The following is a 19,718-nucleotide window of genomic DNA, read 5'->3' as shown; positions in this document are numbered from 1 at the left end:
ATATCGTTGTTATGGGAGCAGCTAGCTACCATAACCCAGGATCCTCTTCTTCGGCGGGCAGTCTGCTTTCAGATAAAAGTGGTCTCTGCGGCGGGTTCACCGCAAGATCACCCTTTATCGGCGATGGGAGAGGGCCCCCTCCCGCCGCTCTCCAGTGCCCTCCGCCGCTTACCGGAGCCGCCGGTGGAGGCGATCACGTCTTTCTCCCTGTGTGGTATGGAGATGAGTTAGGGAAAGGTGGCCCCCACCCGTCTCCATACCATTGCAGGGTGGAAGAGACGCCAAAAAGTCACTTCTGCCCATAGCTTTTTTATTGCATTTTAGTGTAAATATGAGATCTGAGTTCTCTTTGACCCCAGATCTCATATTTAGGAGGTCCTGTCATGCTTTTTTTTTACATTCCTTGTAATAGGAATACAAGTGACTGAATTAATTTTTAAAAGAACAGTGTAAAAATAAAGGGTCAAATAAATAAGAAAAAAATAAAATGATTTTCAACGCACCCTGTCCCGCCGAGATCATGTGCAGAAGCAACCACATACGCGAGCAGCGCCCGCATATGAAAACGGTGTTTAAACCACACGTGAGGTATGGCCTTGATCGTTGAAGCGAGAGCAATAATTCTAGCCCTAGACCTTTGTAACTCGAAACATGCAACCTGTAGAAATTGTTTAAAGGATTTGTAAAGGAATTTTTTTTTTTTTGCTGAAATGACTGTTTACAGGGTATAGAGACATAATAGTTAACTGATTCCTTTTAAAAATGAATAAAAATAGATAAAAATCGATTATATATTGTACCTGTAGTTTCTAGTTTCGTTTTTGCAGGTTGTTTCATGCTTCTCTGCTGTACAGAGCCACACAGCCAATACAGGGCAGTGATGGTTTGGAAAACGAAACTGATTGGTGCTGAGGGGTTTTAGACACACAGTAATCACACCTCCTTAGTGACCACAGAGAGAAAGCTCCCAGCACTGTGGTTATCCAGAAACAGACAACCAGGAAGTGTGGAGATCAGAGAGGAATTACAGCAACTTGAGAGCAAAAACGAACAATGAGGACATGAAACCAGCACTGCATTAAGGTAAAGGAAGCTATTAAGATAAAAAAAAAAATCCTTTACAAACCCTTTAAGGGTACACGTTTGTCGCCATTCCACGAACGGGTGCAATTTTGAAGCATGACATTTAGCGTATCAATTTACTCGGCATAACATTATCTTTCAGAATATAAAAAAAATTGGGCTAACTTTAGTGTTTTGTTTTTTTATTCAAAAAAGTGTATTTTTTTCCCAAAAAAGTGCGCTTGTAAGACCGCTGCGCAAATACGGTGTTGCAGAAAGTATTTCAATGACCGCCATTTTATTCTCTAGGTTGTTCGGAAAAAAAAATATATAATGTTTGGTGGTTCTAAGTAATTTTCTAGCCAAAACTAATTTTTTTATGGAGATGGTGTTCCTTAGTCCTAAAACACTTCTATCTTAGGGTGACATCTCTGTTTCTCCATGGATACAGTATATTAGGTGTTCACTGTCACCATAGGAAACTATAGGGGGAGATTTATTAAAATTGGAGAATGCTAAATCTAGTGCAGCTGTGCATGGCAGCCTATCATCATCTAACTTCAGCTTGTTCAATTGAGCTTTGGCGGGGAAAAAAAACTGTAAGCCGATTGATTTCTATCCAGAGCTGCACCAGATTCTGCACCAGTTTTAGTGTCAGCAGGATTCTTGGTGAAAACTAAGGTAATAATGTGGCATTTTGTCTACTTATGTTGCTTGATGTATCCATAGGCCTGCAAACTTGGTGGCTTAGCAGTGTGTCCCAAATGGAATGTCTGTGTTTTTTCTATAGTTGTATGTAGAGCTGTACGATTAATTGTTAAAAATTGCGATTCAGACCCTCACAATCTTAATGCGGTATTTCCACGATTCATTCATGTAACAAGTGCAGAGCTGTTCTCTGCTCACTCACAGCTGTCAAAAAATAAACATCCAGCAAATGTTTATCAACATTGCTCAGCGTTGAGAGATAACAATAATGTAACATTTAGTTCTTTAGATCAAAAGGAATACGGTAAACTTTGATCTGTAAATGAGGTCAGTTTATCCAATTAAAGGAGTTGTAAAGGCAGAAGTTTTTTTATCTTAACACATTTTATGCATTAAGACAAAAAGCCTTCTGTATGCAGCAGCCCCGCTCAGCCCACCTAACACTTACCTGAGGTCCCACGATGTCCACGAGTGTCTTAGCCGTCCAAGATTCTCCCTCCTGATTGGCTGATACTATTGGCTGCCGCTGCTGTCAATCAAAGTCTGCTAGCCAATCAGGGGAGAGAATGGACGGGGCCGGGTCAGGGCTCCGTGTCTGAATAAACACAGGAAGCTGAGACTCGGCTTGGGTACCCCCATAGCAAGCTGCTTGCTGTGGGGGCACTCAACAGGAGGGTGGTACCGGAGAAGAGGAGGATCTGACCTGCTCTGTGCAAATCCACTGCACAGAGCAGGGGAAGTATAACATGTTTGTTATTCTTATAGGGGGAAAGAACAAGACTTTACAATCACTTTAAAGACCAGGCTTTTTTATGACTCTTGCTGCTTACAAGGTAAAATCAGTATTTTCTGCTAGAAAATTACTTGGGACCCCCCAAACATTATATACTTTTTTTTTTTAGCAGAGACCCTAGAGAATAAATCGGACATGTCACCGCTGACATCCGTTGCTCCATAGACCTACATGGAGCATCCGTTCAGGTCCGCCTAAACTGTCAGACGGACCTAAACGTCCGCCCATGTGAAAGAGGCCTAAGTGCTATGCAAGTTTGTTCCTTTTCCCTTAAAAATTTAAAAATATATTCCAGCTTCCTAATAGTTAGATGTGGTGGTGTATTGGTTTTCTTTCTTTTCTTCTGTCTTTTTTTACATGGAGCTCCTGCCAGTAACATGCTTTCTGTTCTAGAGCACTGTCCATATGCTATCTATGGAAGAACAACATTGTCACTGTTGCATAGTAGAGGTTGTGTAGTTCAATGTTTCTCATCCACTGGGCTCTGCAGCCCTCTTACCAACCATGCTACTTCTGGGCATCACTGTCCTTCCTGCACTTATCTAGCCTGGACCTACAGGGTGTGGGCAACTGTGGATAGTAGCTGCGTCATTTGTCTCTGCCCACAGCCCATGTCACCTCCACCAGCAGGAGTCCTGTCTTAAAGCAGAACCTCACCTAAAATCGGAAGTTCTGCTGTTCCTACTCCTCCCCACCTCCTCTGCCACTAATGGAAACATTTTGGGGGATTGGGTAGCCATTTTTGACTGCCCTCTTCACCACCCACAACCTTCTGGGACATGTCCATATTTACAGGGCACAGCACAGCTCACGCCTGCACATTGGGAACCTGGCTGTGAATTTGCAAGGCTTGGAACAGTATACATAGTGACGCAGGGGCAAGGACCAGCCCAAATGAGGACAATGCTGGATACCTGGACTGGTCAGTGTCTGTTTGTTAAAAGTCAGCAGCTACAGGATTTTTTTCAGCTGCTGACTTTTAAAAATATTTTTTTTTAAAAGACCAAAGATCCTCTTTAAGTAACACTTCAGGTAAAATGTGAGCAATAGAAGAAGACTGCAGTCTGCAATGTTTGCAGGGGTGAGCAGTGCTTGAAGAGAGTTGCAAGGTAAATGGTATTGGAAGAGGGTGGTAGGGGAAGCAGAGGTGAACTTTCTTGTAAGAGGGTGGCAAAGAGTGCCGGCTACATAGTATAGGAAAATGGGTGCAGGGAGCACACGTTCGCTGGGTGTCTTAGCTGAGAACGTCTAATCGAGGAACAAAATGCTGTACTACCATAATGCACTGAGTACTTCTCCTAGTCTCGAACCATGCTGTCAGAGATTGATGTGTTGGAATTAATGGGCTCAGAAACACCATTTTCCAGATGTACTGCACTGCATGCTACTTATCTCACATTGCAAGCAAATGGGTAATTGTTTATAATTTAGTGACTCCTTTTAAAAATAATATCCTGCATCTCCATTGCGACAAAGATATTCTTTAATATAGGCCTGCTCTAGCCATTTTGCCTTTGTCATTTTCAGAGTAGAAAACAGATGTGCACAGGGAGCTGTAAATCAGAGTCTAATTATTCCCTGACACTATGAATGAGAAGCAGTCCCAGTATGTGACAGACGCTAATGGAGAGTAGCTGCAGTGATGTCACTACCACTCTTTAAAATTGAAGGAACTGCGAGGCATATTTACCGAGAATGACCCGGGTCTGTCTCATTGTGTGAAATTGCCCCTGAATCATTTCTTCACTTGACAGGACAGTGGAAAGCCTAGCAGCCAAAGAAGAAATCCTGAATGTAACTGCAGAAGAGACGATTGTCCCAAATAATGGCTTGTGATCTTATCGCTATATTGGTATTTAAAATTGTTAAATAGAAACCCATTGTAGTTTCAGTAAAACCTTGTTTTCTGTGAAAACAAACGATTTCCCATTCCCAAATATTTCACATGCTGCTCCAAGTGAGATCGGGCACCGCACTGCACAATCACATCTCAGATGCTGGCTCCGCTCACCTCCTCCAAAGACATCACCAGTATGAGCGACAGCAATGCAGCACATCAAGATGCAAAATAATCTTCCTTTATTAAAATAGCCAGCCAGGCACAAGTTGTATTCTGATATGTTTCACGCAAGGCACTGATCTTTTTAATAAAGGAACATTATTTTGCATCTTTTTGTGGCATTCCTGTTGCTGATACAAGTGAATTTCCCATTAGAAACATGAAGGTGCAGTACCCGGGGCCCAGAAAAAATAAATGGTCACATAAACTTGTAAAGGGTTCTTTGTAATCTACTGATTAACCATAGAGTATGGGAGCGCAACCTGTGGCCCTCCAGCTGTTGCACAACTACAAGTCCCATCATGCCTCTGCCTTTGGGAATCATGCTTGTAGCTGTCAGCGGCTTACGTAATTACATAGTTAGTCAGGCTGAAAAAAGACACAAGTCCATCAAGTTCAACCATAAGACATAAAATAATAATAATATCGTACAATCACATACACCCAATTCTATACCCACAGTTGATCCAGAGGAAGGCAAAAAAACCCAGCAAAGCATGATCCAATTTGCTACAGCAGGGGAAAAAATTCCTTCGGATATTCCCCGGATCAACTTTACCTATAAATGTTAGTACCTAGTTATATTATGCAATGCCTCATTGGACTTTTAGGCCTCGTACACACGATCAGTTCAAACCGATGAAAACGGACTGAAGTTCAGTTTCATCGGTCCAAACCGACCGTGTGTACGCCCCATCGGTCTGTAGTCCTTCAGTCCAGAAACAGAGAACTTGCTTTAAAATTGGACCGATGGACGCCTGACCGATAGGTCAAAACCGATGGTTAGTACGCAAAAGCATCGGTTCCAAACCCGGGCATGCTCAGAATCAAGTCGACGCATGCTTGGAAGCATTGAACTTCATTTTTTTCTGCACGTCGTTGTGTTTTACGTCACCGTGTTGGACTCGATCGGTTTTTGAACTGATTGTGTGTAGGCACATCAGACCATCAGTCTGCTTCATCGGTGAACCGATGAAACTGAACTTCAGTCCGTTTTCATCGGTTTGGACTGATCGTGTGTACAGGGACTTAGTTCCACAACAGTTGGAGGGACACAGGTTGAGCACCAATGCCATAGAGCAGCCTTTTTCAACTAAGGTGCCTTCAGGTTTCGTTAGGTGTGCCTTGGCAAAATACCAAAAAAATTGCCCAAAAACTGTATAGAAGCGAAATATTGGAAGATAAAAGAAATGTTGGCATACTAGTCAGAACCATTGTGCAAAGGAGCAATTGGTTTGGAAGAATAGATTACCTCTAATGTTGAGTGCCCTACATGTCTGGATGTGGCTGCATTATTTCATATAGTTCATTTTTTTTTTTTTTTTATAATGGGTGCCTCAAGATTGTGTAGAATTTTTTAAACCGTGCCTTGACTGAAAAAAGGTTGATAAACACTGCCATAGAGGGTTGAGCTTTGTAACTTTTTTTGCCGCTTTGTACCATAATAACACTGCCACTTTTGTGAGAAATTCATTCCTGACCTGTCCTAAACATGGCCACTGGATAGAACCCACCACATTTTAAAACTAGCAGTACAATACCCTGTGTGATCTTGCCCCTGTTCTCACCATCATGGGTCTCACCTAGATGCATACCATGATATGATCACCTCCCCATGATATTACCACCATTGTTGTGTCTTTTAAGTTCTTCATGAAAAGCTTCAAGTCCATTTTTATTGTAAAAACACTTTTAGCAAATAAGTACATTGCTCATCTTGAGATAGTGTCACAAAACCGATACCATTGGTCATTATACTTAAAATTATAAAAATAAAACTATAAGCTCAGTGGCAATGTAACATTTTTCTTGTGAACAAATCCACCAAAAAACATCCAAGGGTAAAACCATTTCACGCTACATAAAAGGAATCCATGAGTGCAGGCAATGCAAATTCACAAAGTTGCACACCAACAAACCAGCGCGCAACAAAATGCTATTCCAGAACCAAGAGCAGGGAGATCTCGGGTGAGACTTCTACTGTATGTTCTTGGTTCTGGAAGTTTTATTGAGCGCTTGACATTCAGTGTGCGTAAAATACCTGTTGAACTTACCAGACATGCATTGTCCTTGTCGCTTCCTTTGAACTGAAAATAAAGAAAAGACAATGTTATCGTTCTTTTTTTAAACGTCTAATCCAGCCTTTCTCAACCAGGGTTGTATGGGACAGATGGGTTCTTCCAGGTGTTTCTAGGGTTTCCATGAGCAATGGGCAATTTCTTGCTCTTAAGCCTGGTACACACTTTCCTTGAAAAATCATTCAAGCCAGCAGGCTGGCTGAGCAAAAAAAATTTAAGAGCTTAAAGTACTGATGTTCGTACAGTGATCTCCCCGCTGAGCTATTGGGTTCTGATAGGGAGATTGTCCCATACCGCCTATCTTCCCCCCCTCCATCCCCACCAGAACACACTGGCTGCCATCGCTGATTAGATGCAGGTCTTGCCCGTTTGACTGGCTTCTGTCGGACAGGGTGGCGTACACACAGGCCGAATGTCGGACAGTTATTGTTGAACTGTCTGATTTTGGGCCCATGTGTACCAGGCTTTAGATAAATATTCATTAACAGCATTGATCTGTTTAGCCCTTTAGTAATCTGTAAAGGGGGGGGTACTTCTCTGTGACCACAAATGTAAGAAACATCCTGCCCAGTGACCATTGAACTAATGTACCATGAGCTTTACATAGTGTTATTATTACCTGGGGTTCTCTTGCTCCATGTTAAATAGGTTGGTGTAGTCCCATTCATACACCATGTAATGGAGATGGAACACAAGCAGACATTTGAAGCCAGCCTGTTTGGCCACAATGGCTGCCCCCCCCATAAACACAATCAAGAAAAAAAGCTTAGATTGGAAGTGTTATTTACAGAATTTCCAAGTGAGAATAAAGAAGACATTTGAGGGGGAAAAAAGGACTTGTAAGCTGCAATATACTTTTTTGTTTTTCAGTTCAGATGCTCTTGAAAGACACCCTATAATTTCTGTGACTTCCAGCCATTCAATAAAGTAAATTTCAGATTTCCTATGGCGTGCCGCAGTATGTTGGATTCGAAAAAGACTCTCACACTCCAGCTACTTAATTGCTTCTTTTAGAGGCAACATTTTAACGGTCTTTGTTACAAAGTGCATTAATCACAATGAATGTTTTTGTGATCTGCCATTTCATGAAGCCATTATTTATGTCCGGAAGCTTTGTTAAGAAAATATATTGTATGTAACCTCGCGATCAATATAATATAGCATCTTCCAGCGGCTCATGTTAGATGAAATGACACCCTGCAGGGTACTTGAAATCTGCTCCGTGACAGTGATGTCAATGGCAGCTTCTGTTTTTCTTTAGAAATCAAACATTTTAACACGGTTTTAACTGAACCTAAAGCTTTGTTAACCTTTTCCCATGCCTAGACATATTGTGTGGCGATTAGAAATATTTTTTTTTTTAAATCTTTGTTTTTGAGATGGTTTAAGCTAAGGTTTCAACACGAAAATATTTTAAAGATGGTTGTAATTCTTCTCTGATCTCCACACTTCCTGGTTGTCTGTTTCCTGATAACCACAGTGCTGGGAGCTTTATCTCTATGGTCACTAATTCGAGATTTTCCTAGCTTGTGACGGAAAATATTGATTATATGAAGACAGGAGGCGAGTATCTTATGCATTATCTTTCTTTAATAATGCCCATAGCAGTAATACAGTAAACATTTATTGTAACTTAAAAGAAAAAATTCAAAGAACTACCCTTCCCAGCAGTCCCTGGGCCAGCGTAGCCCCTCCCAGACCGTAATCTATATAAGGGACTGTCTGAGGTAACCTATTCCTCTTTCTTCATGCGAATTAGTGTAAACAGGAACCGAAAGTCCAATTAGACATCTCCGCGGCTGCCGGGAACCTTCCGACCGGAACACAACATCTGAATCTGGAGGAAACGAAAGGACAAGGCCAACACGGACCAACTTCATCCGGACCAACTTCATCCCAACGGGGACTATAGGAAAACCAAAACCATTCGGAGCCGACCGGTCAGTCGTCTTCAGGAACATGGACCAACGGATTCAGTCAACGGCATCCCGACTCCGGATCTGGAACATAGTAGGAGCCTCCATCTGCGGTGAACTAAACCCATGGATCGAAACGGAACAGCAATCCCGACGGGGTTAGTGAAAACGAACTGCCGGGGCGTACCAGCCTCCGACTTGCAGGGTGTGTGGTTCAACAGTCTAGAACGAGAGAGAGACAACCTTGTGACAGGGTTGGGTCGGGAGGGAAGATACTCGCCTCCTGTCTTCATATAATCAATATTTTCCGTCACAAGCTAGGAAAATCTCGAATTATACCTCAGACAGGAGGCTCATATCTTATGCAAGTTCAAAGCTATAACAATGCATATATAGATGATAACAAATGAAACAACTACAAAATTGATATAGATATGTGTTCCTCCGATCCAAGCAGAATTGGCGGAAAGCAATCGTGGTTACCAGTCCGCCGCTAGCCGTAAATCCTATAGGGAGCTGCCCGGGGTGATGACCTAGGAGCCACCGCTCCTCTGGAGGGGTGGGCGCCCAACGGGGTTACGTAAGACCCTGCCATTTCCATGATTGATCGTACCCCTCTGGCTAGCGTAGCTGAGGAAACCGGAAACTGAGGTTTAGCGTAGGAATGAGGAGTAGGAAGAGATGCGAAGATCGCAGTGGGACTGTGAAGGACTAAGAAATCCGTAGACAACAGAGTACGATGTGCGGGGAAGAACGGGTAGAAAAAACCGATGAAGTCCCGCCGCTGTCCTACGCACGACAGAAAAACCCCGACTCTCCGAGGCGGGATCCGACGCCTGGAATGGCCAACGTCGTGACACCCGATATGCGTCTGACGGAATCAGACACGAGGGGGCAGTAGCTCAAACGACAATAACCTCCGACAGAGTGAGATTGTCCCCCCAGTCCTGGCGCATGGTCAGGACCACTGATCACCTCCCAAGAGCGTTGATACCCTGGGTGTGATGGGCGTTGAAACTTAACGCTTACTAAGTCGGTACACCATGGGTGTTATCCCACCGGTAGTAAGTCTACAAGGGAGCGGTAGTCCGAGTTCGCAGCGCGGAAGGCGCAGGGGAGCTATAGGACCTCCCGGACTCAAACGAGTCCACCAGGTAGTTGGTCATCTCAGACGAACACCTTCATGAGGTTAACTTGTCGTTGATCACCAACTAACCCAGAGTCCTCCGGATGATCGAAATGTATATCTAGTCCCAAGGCCTAGATCAAGGCAAGTGGAACCCCCGTTATAAAAGAAAAGGTCGCTGTCCGTGACCGACACCCCGAAAACCCAACCATGCGAAGAGAAGTAGGACGTGCGTCGTGAATAGAGGGTGCAGATCCCCGTACAGACTGGGGAGAGAAAGGATCCCATAAGGGAGCAAGGGCCAGGAACACTGACCGGTGCAGTCGTCAGTCGATGGAATTGGGCGGGTAACGAGAATTCCAATCTAACACCATAGCGGAAGTGCCTGGGGTACATTTCGCAGCTGGAACGATGTCGCGTTCCAGGCAGAAATGTCAGAGATCTTGCTAGATCCGTTAGGATTTTGGGTCAAGGACCCCCCAAGCGAAGGTCGTACTGGACCGCGGATACGGTGTCCATACGCAAGAACACACCGTAGGTGGACGTGTGTGGCATTAGAGTCCTGATGGCAAGACGGTCGTCAGGATTTCCACGTGTGAACGTGCAGCAGAGACTCCGCTGTGGGCCACGCCCCTCCTGTGGACGAGGGACCGCATCGAGTACCCCAACCGAGGTGGTTGGCAACCTATTCCAAGATGAATCCGTCGTGGAGTTGCAGGTGGACCTGCCGTGCCGTCTGTCGACCTGACGTAGCCACCACCGTAGTTCAATTATGGCTTCCGTGTCCAGAGTGACGACGTCTGCACAGTGAAGCCCCTGGCAAAGACGTAGGGACTGAGACTCTGAAGGTCTCGATAGTGAAAAGAAGCTGGACAAATGGCCTGGATTAACGCCGGAAACAGGCCGACCAGGCGAGCCAGTCCGCGTAAGGATACCCGTCGTTAGCCCAGCACGATACTGACCTCGTGCAGATGGCGGCCAAGTGGTCATGGGTAGCCGAAGGAGCACTAGGTTGGTGTCCACCAAGAACCCTAAAACTCTACCTCCTGAGATGGGGAGAGGATAGATTCCCCGTGATCTATGGGGGACTGTCCCGGAGGCGTGTTCGTTCGCCAGGCGAGGGGTACGAGCCATTAAGAGTAGGTCGTCCAAGTAGATAATCAACCTCACCCTTTGTGTCGCAGAATGTCGTCACTGTATACGGTAATTACGAGAGATTTCTCAAGTTACTACAGGGCGATAACCGCCCTCCTTTCCTGACCAGGAAGAAGTTGTTGGGGAAACCCGGGGAGAGCGGGTCCGTCTCCACTATCGTTTGGGTGAACCAGAGGCCCTGCAATTCGTTGTCTATTAGGGTGTTCAGGTCTGAAGACCGAGGAAAGAGGGACTAGGTCCATCTCCGGTCCTATAATCCTGATAGACCGGCACTGTACCGTGTTAGACTTTGATGACGTTTGGGCTCATCCGGGATGGAATAGAGCCCTACCGTCTTGGAATATCTTAATCAGTGTGATCCCGACTAGCCTGCCCTCGGTGGTCGGACCGGGGTCTGATTCGGCTAGGTGAGACAGCTGGGGAACAAGCCACGTTAAGATTCGAGCGGCGGTGTCCAGTCGGACCCGTAGTGTCCACGCATCCCAGGAGGCGACCGCCCGTTGGGCCCAGCCCCGATTTGGGACAGGTCAGTCGGCTGTTCAGCGGCGTGGCCTGCTCACTAAGGTGTGGGATGATGGTGATAGGTCCCAAAGATCCAAGGCCCTGGTCTGTATGATCCGAAGGACCTCTCTATTCCCAGCTTGGGGGATTTCCCGTGTATGGTGGGATACCCCCAGGGTATGGGGTTCACCTCGGGAGTGTGCACAGCCATAAATGGTAAAGGAAGGGGGTTACGCCCTGAAAATGATTCGGTGAGTTTTTTCGACCGATCTCCGGGTCCATTATGTGATATATTGGATCACCTCGGGCGGAGGTGCCCAGTCATCGGAGTGTGGATGGCATATCGCCCCCGGATCTATAATGGCTCTCTACGAGAATCCATAGAGTGTCACCCTGGGAACAGGGTTGGCGTCGTCATAGAGCGCCATGTGCCCACTGCCCTAACACTCATCATCATTCTCATCTACAACCTCAGACTCAAGGTGTTAGCCGCCTCAGACTCCGCGGACAACTCTGGAAGAGTCCACGAATGGGTCTGGCTTAGTCCGTCTAACGGATCGCTGCCTCTGCATGTGCATCTCCCCGAGGCTCGGGGGTCGGTCAGAGTCTGGGAGGGCAGTGGGTCGGCAGTCCGGGTAGGGTACTGCCTGGGACATATTATTTACTTCCCCTGTCGGGGAGTCAAGGGCCACAGAAACGTGGCAGCGTTTTGGAACGCCCAGCCCTTCTCAGGGGCGGTAGACCGTTGCCGGATGGTCCGGGCATATGGTGTGCAGGCGGGGGTAACCGACGCCATGGTCGTAAAGATTGGTCTACCGATCAGTTTTGGCAACTGTGTAACACTGTTGAGATTTGGCCTCCTAGGACTGTGTCCACCCTATCCGGGGTACCGGCATGAACAATGCCATGATATTCATTAAATTGTAGAATCTTTGTACAATTCAATACAATTTTTTATACATATTTGTATAATTTATTTATATAATGAATATATAATTTGTATAATCCATCTATAATTTATTATTTGTAAAATTGAATAATGGATTTAGTTATATATTATAAGTAATAATATATATTAATAATAATATCATTAATAATAAAAGTATTTATTCATTCAATCCTTAGATAGTTATTTAATACATTATTTATTAGGAGTATGTTGTAGGGAATAAATTCCCCGGAGATAAACATGCTATAATTTCTTTATTTAATGTATTGATTTATTGATCTATCTACATATTGATTATTTATTTATTAGGATAAATAAGGTATATGTTCTAGGGAATAAATTCCCCAGAAATATAATTTGAGTATATATTGAATTATTTATTGTAGATTCGGTTATTTAAATTATTTAATTTAATTTATTTATTTATTTATTTATTAGATATTGAATGAATGAATGAATGAAAAACTTATATAGCGCGGCACATGCGAACTGAATCGCCTCTGGGCGATATTGATTCATTGGAATGAAATATATATATTTATATATATATATCTGAAAAGATGTACTGCCATCTAGTGGTTGAAAGCATGGTGAAACAGCAGCAGGTTCCTGGCTACGACACCGCTTGGAAGGACATCCTGCGGTGTGAGGGGAGCCTGACGAGATTCTAACTCCAGAGGCCTCTGGAGTTCTTATTGGCCCGAGGTTGTGAGGGACGGAATGGTCGATGAGAACCGTTCTCCCCGTCTCGCTCTCGATACCGAAAGAGGCACCGAAAGAGAGGAGAGGAGCGGCCGCGGCGGAGACCCCGCCCCCCACCTGAGCGCGGGGAGGGAGGGGGGGGGGACAGTTGCCCAGGCATGGCGCCCGCCGAGGGAGCGAATGAAAAACAGCGCGGATCCCGCACGGACGCCCCAGTGCTCCGGCGTCAAAGAAAGGGAAAAAACCCGAGCAAAGAATCAAAGAATTGGAAACAAACAAACGTGGCCTCTCAAACATATCTGCCTGACACCGCTCCGGTGTCAGGCAGACAGATATAAAGCGCAGAAAAGGGGGATAGCAGGGAGAACCCCCAGTATTCCACATCTTCCAAAAACTACAGAACAATCAATTCCGACAAAATACCTGACACCGGGGCATTCGGTATCAGGGAGGAATTCCAGGGAAACTCCCCATGTTCCACAATACCTCAAACATATCAGTCAAGGCTGAACAAAATCACCTGACACCGGGGCACTCGGTATCAGAGACCATATATACAATCAAACAATAAAGGTACATGAAAAACCTATCTTGTAAATAATAAAGATACAAGAAGTACCTATCCTGTAAATAATAAAGGTACATGAAATACTTATCTTGTGTGCTCTGCCATGAGCAGAAAGAAAGAGGAATAGGTTACCTCAGACAGTCCCTTATATAGATTACGGTCTGGGAGGGGCTACGCTGGCCCAGGGACTGCTGGGAAGGGTAGTTCTTTGAATTTTTTCTTTTAAGTTACAATAAATGTTTACTGTATTACTGCTATGGGCATTATTAAAGAAAGATAATGCATAAGATATGAACCTCCTGTCTGAGGTATAATCAAGGAGGTGTGATTACTGTGGGCCAGATCCTCAAAGAAGTTACGCTGGCGTATCTATTGATACGCCGCATAACTTCTAGTTTGCTCCGGCATATCTTTGTTTTGTATCCACAAAACAAGATACGCCTGAAGCTGTGCTAGATCCGACTGGCGTACGTCTTAGTACGCCGTCGGATCTAAGGTGCATATTTACGCTGGCCGCTAGGTGGCGTTTCCGTCGATTCCCACATCGAGTATGCCAATTAGCTAGATACGGCGATCCACGAACGTACATCCGGCCGGCTAATTTTTTTACGTCGTTTCCGTAAGGCTTTTTTCGGCGTATAGTTACCCCTGCTATATGAGGCGTACTCCATGTTAAGTATGGCCGTCGTTCCCACGTCGAATTTTGAATTTTTTACGTCGTTTGCGTAAGTCGTTCGCGAATAGGGCTTTGCGTAGAATGACGTTCACGTCGTAAGCATTGGCTTGTTGCGGGTTAATTTCGAGCATGCGCACTGGGATACCCCCACAAACGGCGCATGCACCGTTAAAAAAAGTCATTTACGTCGGGTCAAGACGTATTGACATAAAACACACCCCCATCACATCCATTTGAATTACGCGCCCTTACGCCGCCAAAGTTACACTACGCCGCCGTAACTTACGGCGCAAATTCTTTCAGGATAAGGAAAATGCGATGTAAGTTACGGCGTCGTAGTGTATCAGAGATACGCTACGCCGGACGCAACAATGCGCCAAGGTACGTGGATCTGCCCCTGTGTGTCTAAAACCCCTCAGCACCAATCAGTTTCGTTTTCAAAACCATCACTGCCCTGTATTGGCTCTGTGGCTCTGTACAGCAGAGAGGCAGGAAACAACATGCAAAAACTAAACTAGAAACTACAGGTACATTATATGATTGATTTTTATCTATTTTTAATCGGTTTTAAAAGGAATAAGTTGACTATTATGTCTCTATACCCTGTAAACAGTAATTTCAGCATAACATTTTTTTTTTATTTACAACTCCTTTAAGGACCTTGCCCCTTTTTGTGATTCGGCACTGCGTTGCTTTAACTGACAATTGCGCGGTCGTGCGACGTGGCTCCCAAACAAAATTGGCGTCCTTTTTTTCCCACAAATAGAGCTTTCTTTTGGTGGTATTTGATCACCTCTGCGGTTTTTATTTTTTGCGCTATAAACAAAAATAGAGCGACAATTTTGAAAAAAAATCTATATTTTTTGCTTTAATAAATATCCCCAAAAAAGATATAAATTTTTTTTTTTTTTCCTCAGTTTAGGCCGATACGTATTCTTCTACCTATTTTTGGTAAAAAAAATATCGCAATAAGAATTTATTGATTGGTTTGCGCAAAATTTATAGTGTTTACAAAATAGGGGATAGTTTTTTTTTTTTACTACTAATGGCAGCAATCGGCAATTTTTTTCGTGACTGCGACATTATGGCGGACACATCGGACAATTTTGACACATTTTTGGGACCATTGTCATTTTTAAAGCAAAAAGTACTATAAAAATGCATTGATTACTATGAAAATGACAATTGCAGTTTAGGAGTTAACCACTAGGGGGCGCTGTAGGGGTTAAGTGTGACCTCATATGTGTTTCTAACTGTAGGGGGGCTGGACGTGTGACGTCATTGATCGTCTTTCCCTATATCAGGGAACAGACGATCAATGACAGCGCCACTGTGAAGAACGGGGAAGGTGTGTTTACACACACCTCTCCCCGTTCTTCAGCTCCTGTGACCGAACGCGGGACACCGGTGGCGATCGGGTCCGTGGGTTTCCCGCGGTCATGGAGCTTCGGACCGGGTTGCGTGCGTGCGCGCGCCGGCGACCCACGGCTGGGCTCTTAAAGGCGACGTGCCTGTGCCCAGCCGTGCCATTCTGCCGACGTATATGTGCAGGAGGCGGTCCTTAAGTGGTTAAGAGCGAGTACTCGCTGATACCAATTACCAATACGGTGTAGTGCAATTTGAGCCCATACAAAATGATTGTACTCAAATTGCTCTGCAAAGAATAGCATGTGATTTGAACAGGAATGCGGTGTGATTCCTGTTTGAATCTCATGCGTTTACCTGCTCCTCTCCTGTCTGAACCCAGGCTGAAGTCACTATGACCAGCCTGGGTTTACACAAGAGCGATGCGGGAAACCACATGTGATTTGGACAGGAATCGCACCGCACTCCTGTTCAAATCACATGTGATTCTTTGCAGTGCATTTTGAGTCCATTGGTTTTGTAAGGGCTCAAATTGCACCATAAAGTTATTGGTTTTCGTTATCGGAGCATTCGTACAAGTACTAGTGCCAATGCTTAGTATCTGCACTGGTGCAACCTGAATAAATATAGTATATGGGCCATATTCTGAGTATAGTTACGACGGAGTATCTCAGGATACTCCGTCGTATCTCTCTTTTTTGGCCCGCGTATCTATGCGAGTGATTCTTATAATCATTTTCGCATAGATACGCTTAAGATCTGACATGTGTAAGTCACTTACACTGTCGGATCTTAAATGTAATTACCCAGCCGGCCGCTAGGTGGCGTTTACGTTCAAGTCTCATTTGTTTATGCAAATGAGCCTGATACGCCGATTCCCGAACGAATTTGCGTCGCGTAACCGTCGCTAACGTCGTTTGCGTAAGGTTACCCCTGCTATATGAGGGGTAACCTTACGCCAGTCCCACGTACGCCATGTTAACTATGGCGTCGGGTCCGCGTCGTCTTTTCTCGTCGGGTGCGTCGTTTCCCTAAGTCGTTCTTGAATACGACTTTACGTCAAAGACGCACACGTCGGCGTCATTGACGTTTTACGCCGAGAACTGGAGCATGCGCACTGGGCTATTTTAAGCCCGGCGTATGCGCAGTTCGTTCGAATCGGGGGCGCGCTTAATTTAAATACAAGCCGCCCCCTTGGATTTACGCGGGGATACGCCGGGCCAATTACACTACGCCGCCGCAAACTACGGAGCAAGTGTTTGGGGAATACAGCACTTGCTCCTGTAGGTTGGGGCGACGTAGTGTAAATGGCTTACGCGCCGCCCACCTAAAATGTACAAGAATATGGCCCTATATACTTAAGCAGATTCCATTTAGAAGACAAGCAAACTTTTTGTTTTATTCTGGCATTGGTCCTCTAGGAGTTAATTGAATTAGGGTGCTCGCAGAAAGCCCAAGGCTGTAATCTTTTATTTTTAGCATTGATACAAATTATCTTCACAAATGGTAGCCAGAAATTTGGTGTAGCATCTATACTGTGTATACTCTGCAGATGGTGCCAACAACGGTGAAGTGCAACAACGTGTATCAGCCAGTCGAGCATCGTCCTTCAGAATCAGTCGAAGCATGCCAAAGAAATGGGAATTCTAATTGGTTGTTATGGGTTACTGTAGAACAATGGTCTTCACAGATGTAATTCAGTAAAGCCCTTCGCTTTCGCACTCAAGAACATTCATGGTTTTTCAGCAGATGACCGCACACTAGCTTTCCTCCGTCTCTGACATTCTGGAATTCCAGCAGTATCACATGAGAAATGGCTGCTGTCAGGGGAGCCGCAGGAAATTCAATTAGACTTAATGTTTATTTTATCTTAAACATCAGAGCTCTTTTATATAGGGATGACAGATGCCACTATGGATGATTTGTCATCTGTGTCCTGATATAGTGATATACCGTACTTTCTCAGAAAATCTTATTCCATTGTATTTTTTTCTATGAATAAGATAATAGGATATCCTTGTTACTTTATTAATCATTTGCTTCTTTATTTTGCCTGCAGCTCAAGAATCTCAGCTTCGAGGAGCTGCAGATGAGACTGAAAGCTTTGGACCCTATGATGGAACGTGAAATTGAGGAACTGCGGCAGAGGTACACGGCAAAGAGGCAACCCATCCTGGATGCTATGGACGCCAAAAAGCGCAGGCAGCAGAACTTCTGACAAGGGCTGTTCTGTTCCCAAAAACCTTATACACACGTGGACTTGAGTGCTTTTTAGAAACTTCTCAATTCAAACCTGTGGTCACCTCACACAAATGCTTTTCCCAACAAAACTATGAACATGTGTTTTATCTCTGCACAGGCATTAACAATGTTCTCTTCCTCTCAATCTGTAAAGCAGGGCTGTGAGTAGTATCTTAAGCTCTACACATTCTTCCCATTGTTCCCATCCTATCATCAGTTTTGTTTGCCTATATAGTGGATCCCTGTCTGTGAATGTTCTATTGATACAGGTGAATAGGACTCTCAGATTCAGGAGAGGAAGAACTCTTACAAGCAGATCACCTACGTCTATATATGTGGAGATAACAGCCAGCATAGTCTTTTAATATTCTTTCATATCAATATTTCAGGGACGTGTGTTTGCACCTTGGTGAATGTTAATTTGCCTTAAAAGTTACAACTTATCTATTTATTTCTTTGTGTTACATCTGAGTGTAACTTACATTAGTGACCAAACTGTATTCCGTGCTTATGCTTATTAGAGGGTCAGTTTATTCTTGTTTTGGGGAGGTATTATCTCCTGGAGATTTCCTGTACCTATTATGGATTTTTTTATTTTGAGGTCTCTGCTTCTGATTTTGGAGGTACGTCCAAATGCTGCAACCACTGCAGAGAGGTCTCACTTCATCTTTTGGGAAAATGGAGCAAGAGGAGGGAAACGCTTGTGGAATTGGGGTTATTGGCAGAACCAGTAATACTAGTAGTAGTGCTTGCAGTTGGGATCCCCTAGATTTATAAGTAGGCACTGAGTGTTAATACCTGAAAGCATCCATCCGTAGCTGAAACCAGTGTTGACTCCTTAACTGGTATAGCTGGTTTTTATTGGGGGGGGGGGGAGGGAAATGATTACTATAAGCAGGAAATATTTCCCTGTCCTCCAGTTGGGTTTACATAGCCCTACTTGTTCTACATATTTCTAAATCTTTGTATTCTATGCAGGTTTGAGGGTTGCCTATTGCCTTCATTCCCTATTCTGAGAGAGGTATTTTATCCCGTCATTGATTAGGACGATTGACGTGATGTTTGTATTGTGTAGACATTTGTTTGCAGGCAGTCCTCAGGATATTCTAGTCATTTTTTTTCATTATTATAAGTGGGTATAATGCACACATGTCTCTGCAGGAGATCTAATTGTGTTACCCACAACAACAAAAATCAGATTTCAAAATGTTGTTTCAATTGCAGTATGGGATAATAAACAGAAATACCTGATTGGCTGTTATAGACCAAAATAACTTTTCGTTCTGAGTTGGGCCTCATATTCATTGACTTTAGGCGCAGTATCGTTGAGCATGCTCCAAAGTATGCTGCATGGATATTGAGGTTATGTACACAAGGCAAAGTGGTGTGTGTGCGTGCGCACGTAGAGGGGTTGTGTATTTCCTCCATTTGGCTTGGGTTCTTCCAGGAATATTTTTTTGGTTTTACGTTAAGTTGACTTTATTAGTCAACTTTCCAAAATCATATCTGTTTATCCATTCATTAGTAGTTCTTGCTACATCAGCTCTGTCAAAAACCTTCCCTAATACCTGAAAAAAAATGTGAACTTTAACTAGCCACTTCCTTTTATTCCAGTATTTTCGATTAGTTGGTTTCCACCATTTCTCTATGGATACAAGTAGTTTGTTTTTTGTTTTGCCAAATTTTAAGGTACAGTATGTAAACCTGTGAAAGGAAATGAAATGGCGAAGCTGTCAGCGCTTATTTGCTACTGCATAAACTTGCTTGCCAGATACTCCAACAATTCATTTTAGCATATATTAGTTCACCTCCCATGATG

At 44.2% G+C, this 19,718-nt stretch overlaps 1 protein-coding gene across 1 annotated transcript in view; it reads left to right on the top strand.

Annotated features, from left to right (window-relative positions):
• Window positions 1-19,178, top strand: part of STK3 (serine/threonine kinase 3) — a 349,379-nt gene extending 330,201 nt beyond the window's left edge. The window contains exon 11 of the mRNA XM_040354769.1: window positions 17,718-19,178. Coding sequence (XP_040210703.1) covers window positions 17,718-17,876 — 159 coding nt within the window. The 3' untranslated portion in view covers window positions 17,877-19,178. The remainder of the gene's footprint in view (window positions 1-17,717) is intronic.
• The last annotated feature ends 540 nt before the right edge of the window (window positions 19,179-19,718 follow it).

This window comes from Rana temporaria, chromosome 5 (genome assembly GCF_905171775.1).
Source record: "Rana temporaria chromosome 5, aRanTem1.1, whole genome shotgun sequence".
NCBI lineage: Eukaryota > Metazoa > Chordata > Amphibia > Anura > Ranidae > Rana > Rana temporaria.
Note: the sequence above shows the minus strand (reverse complement) of the source record. Positions and strands in the feature narration are given on the sequence as shown.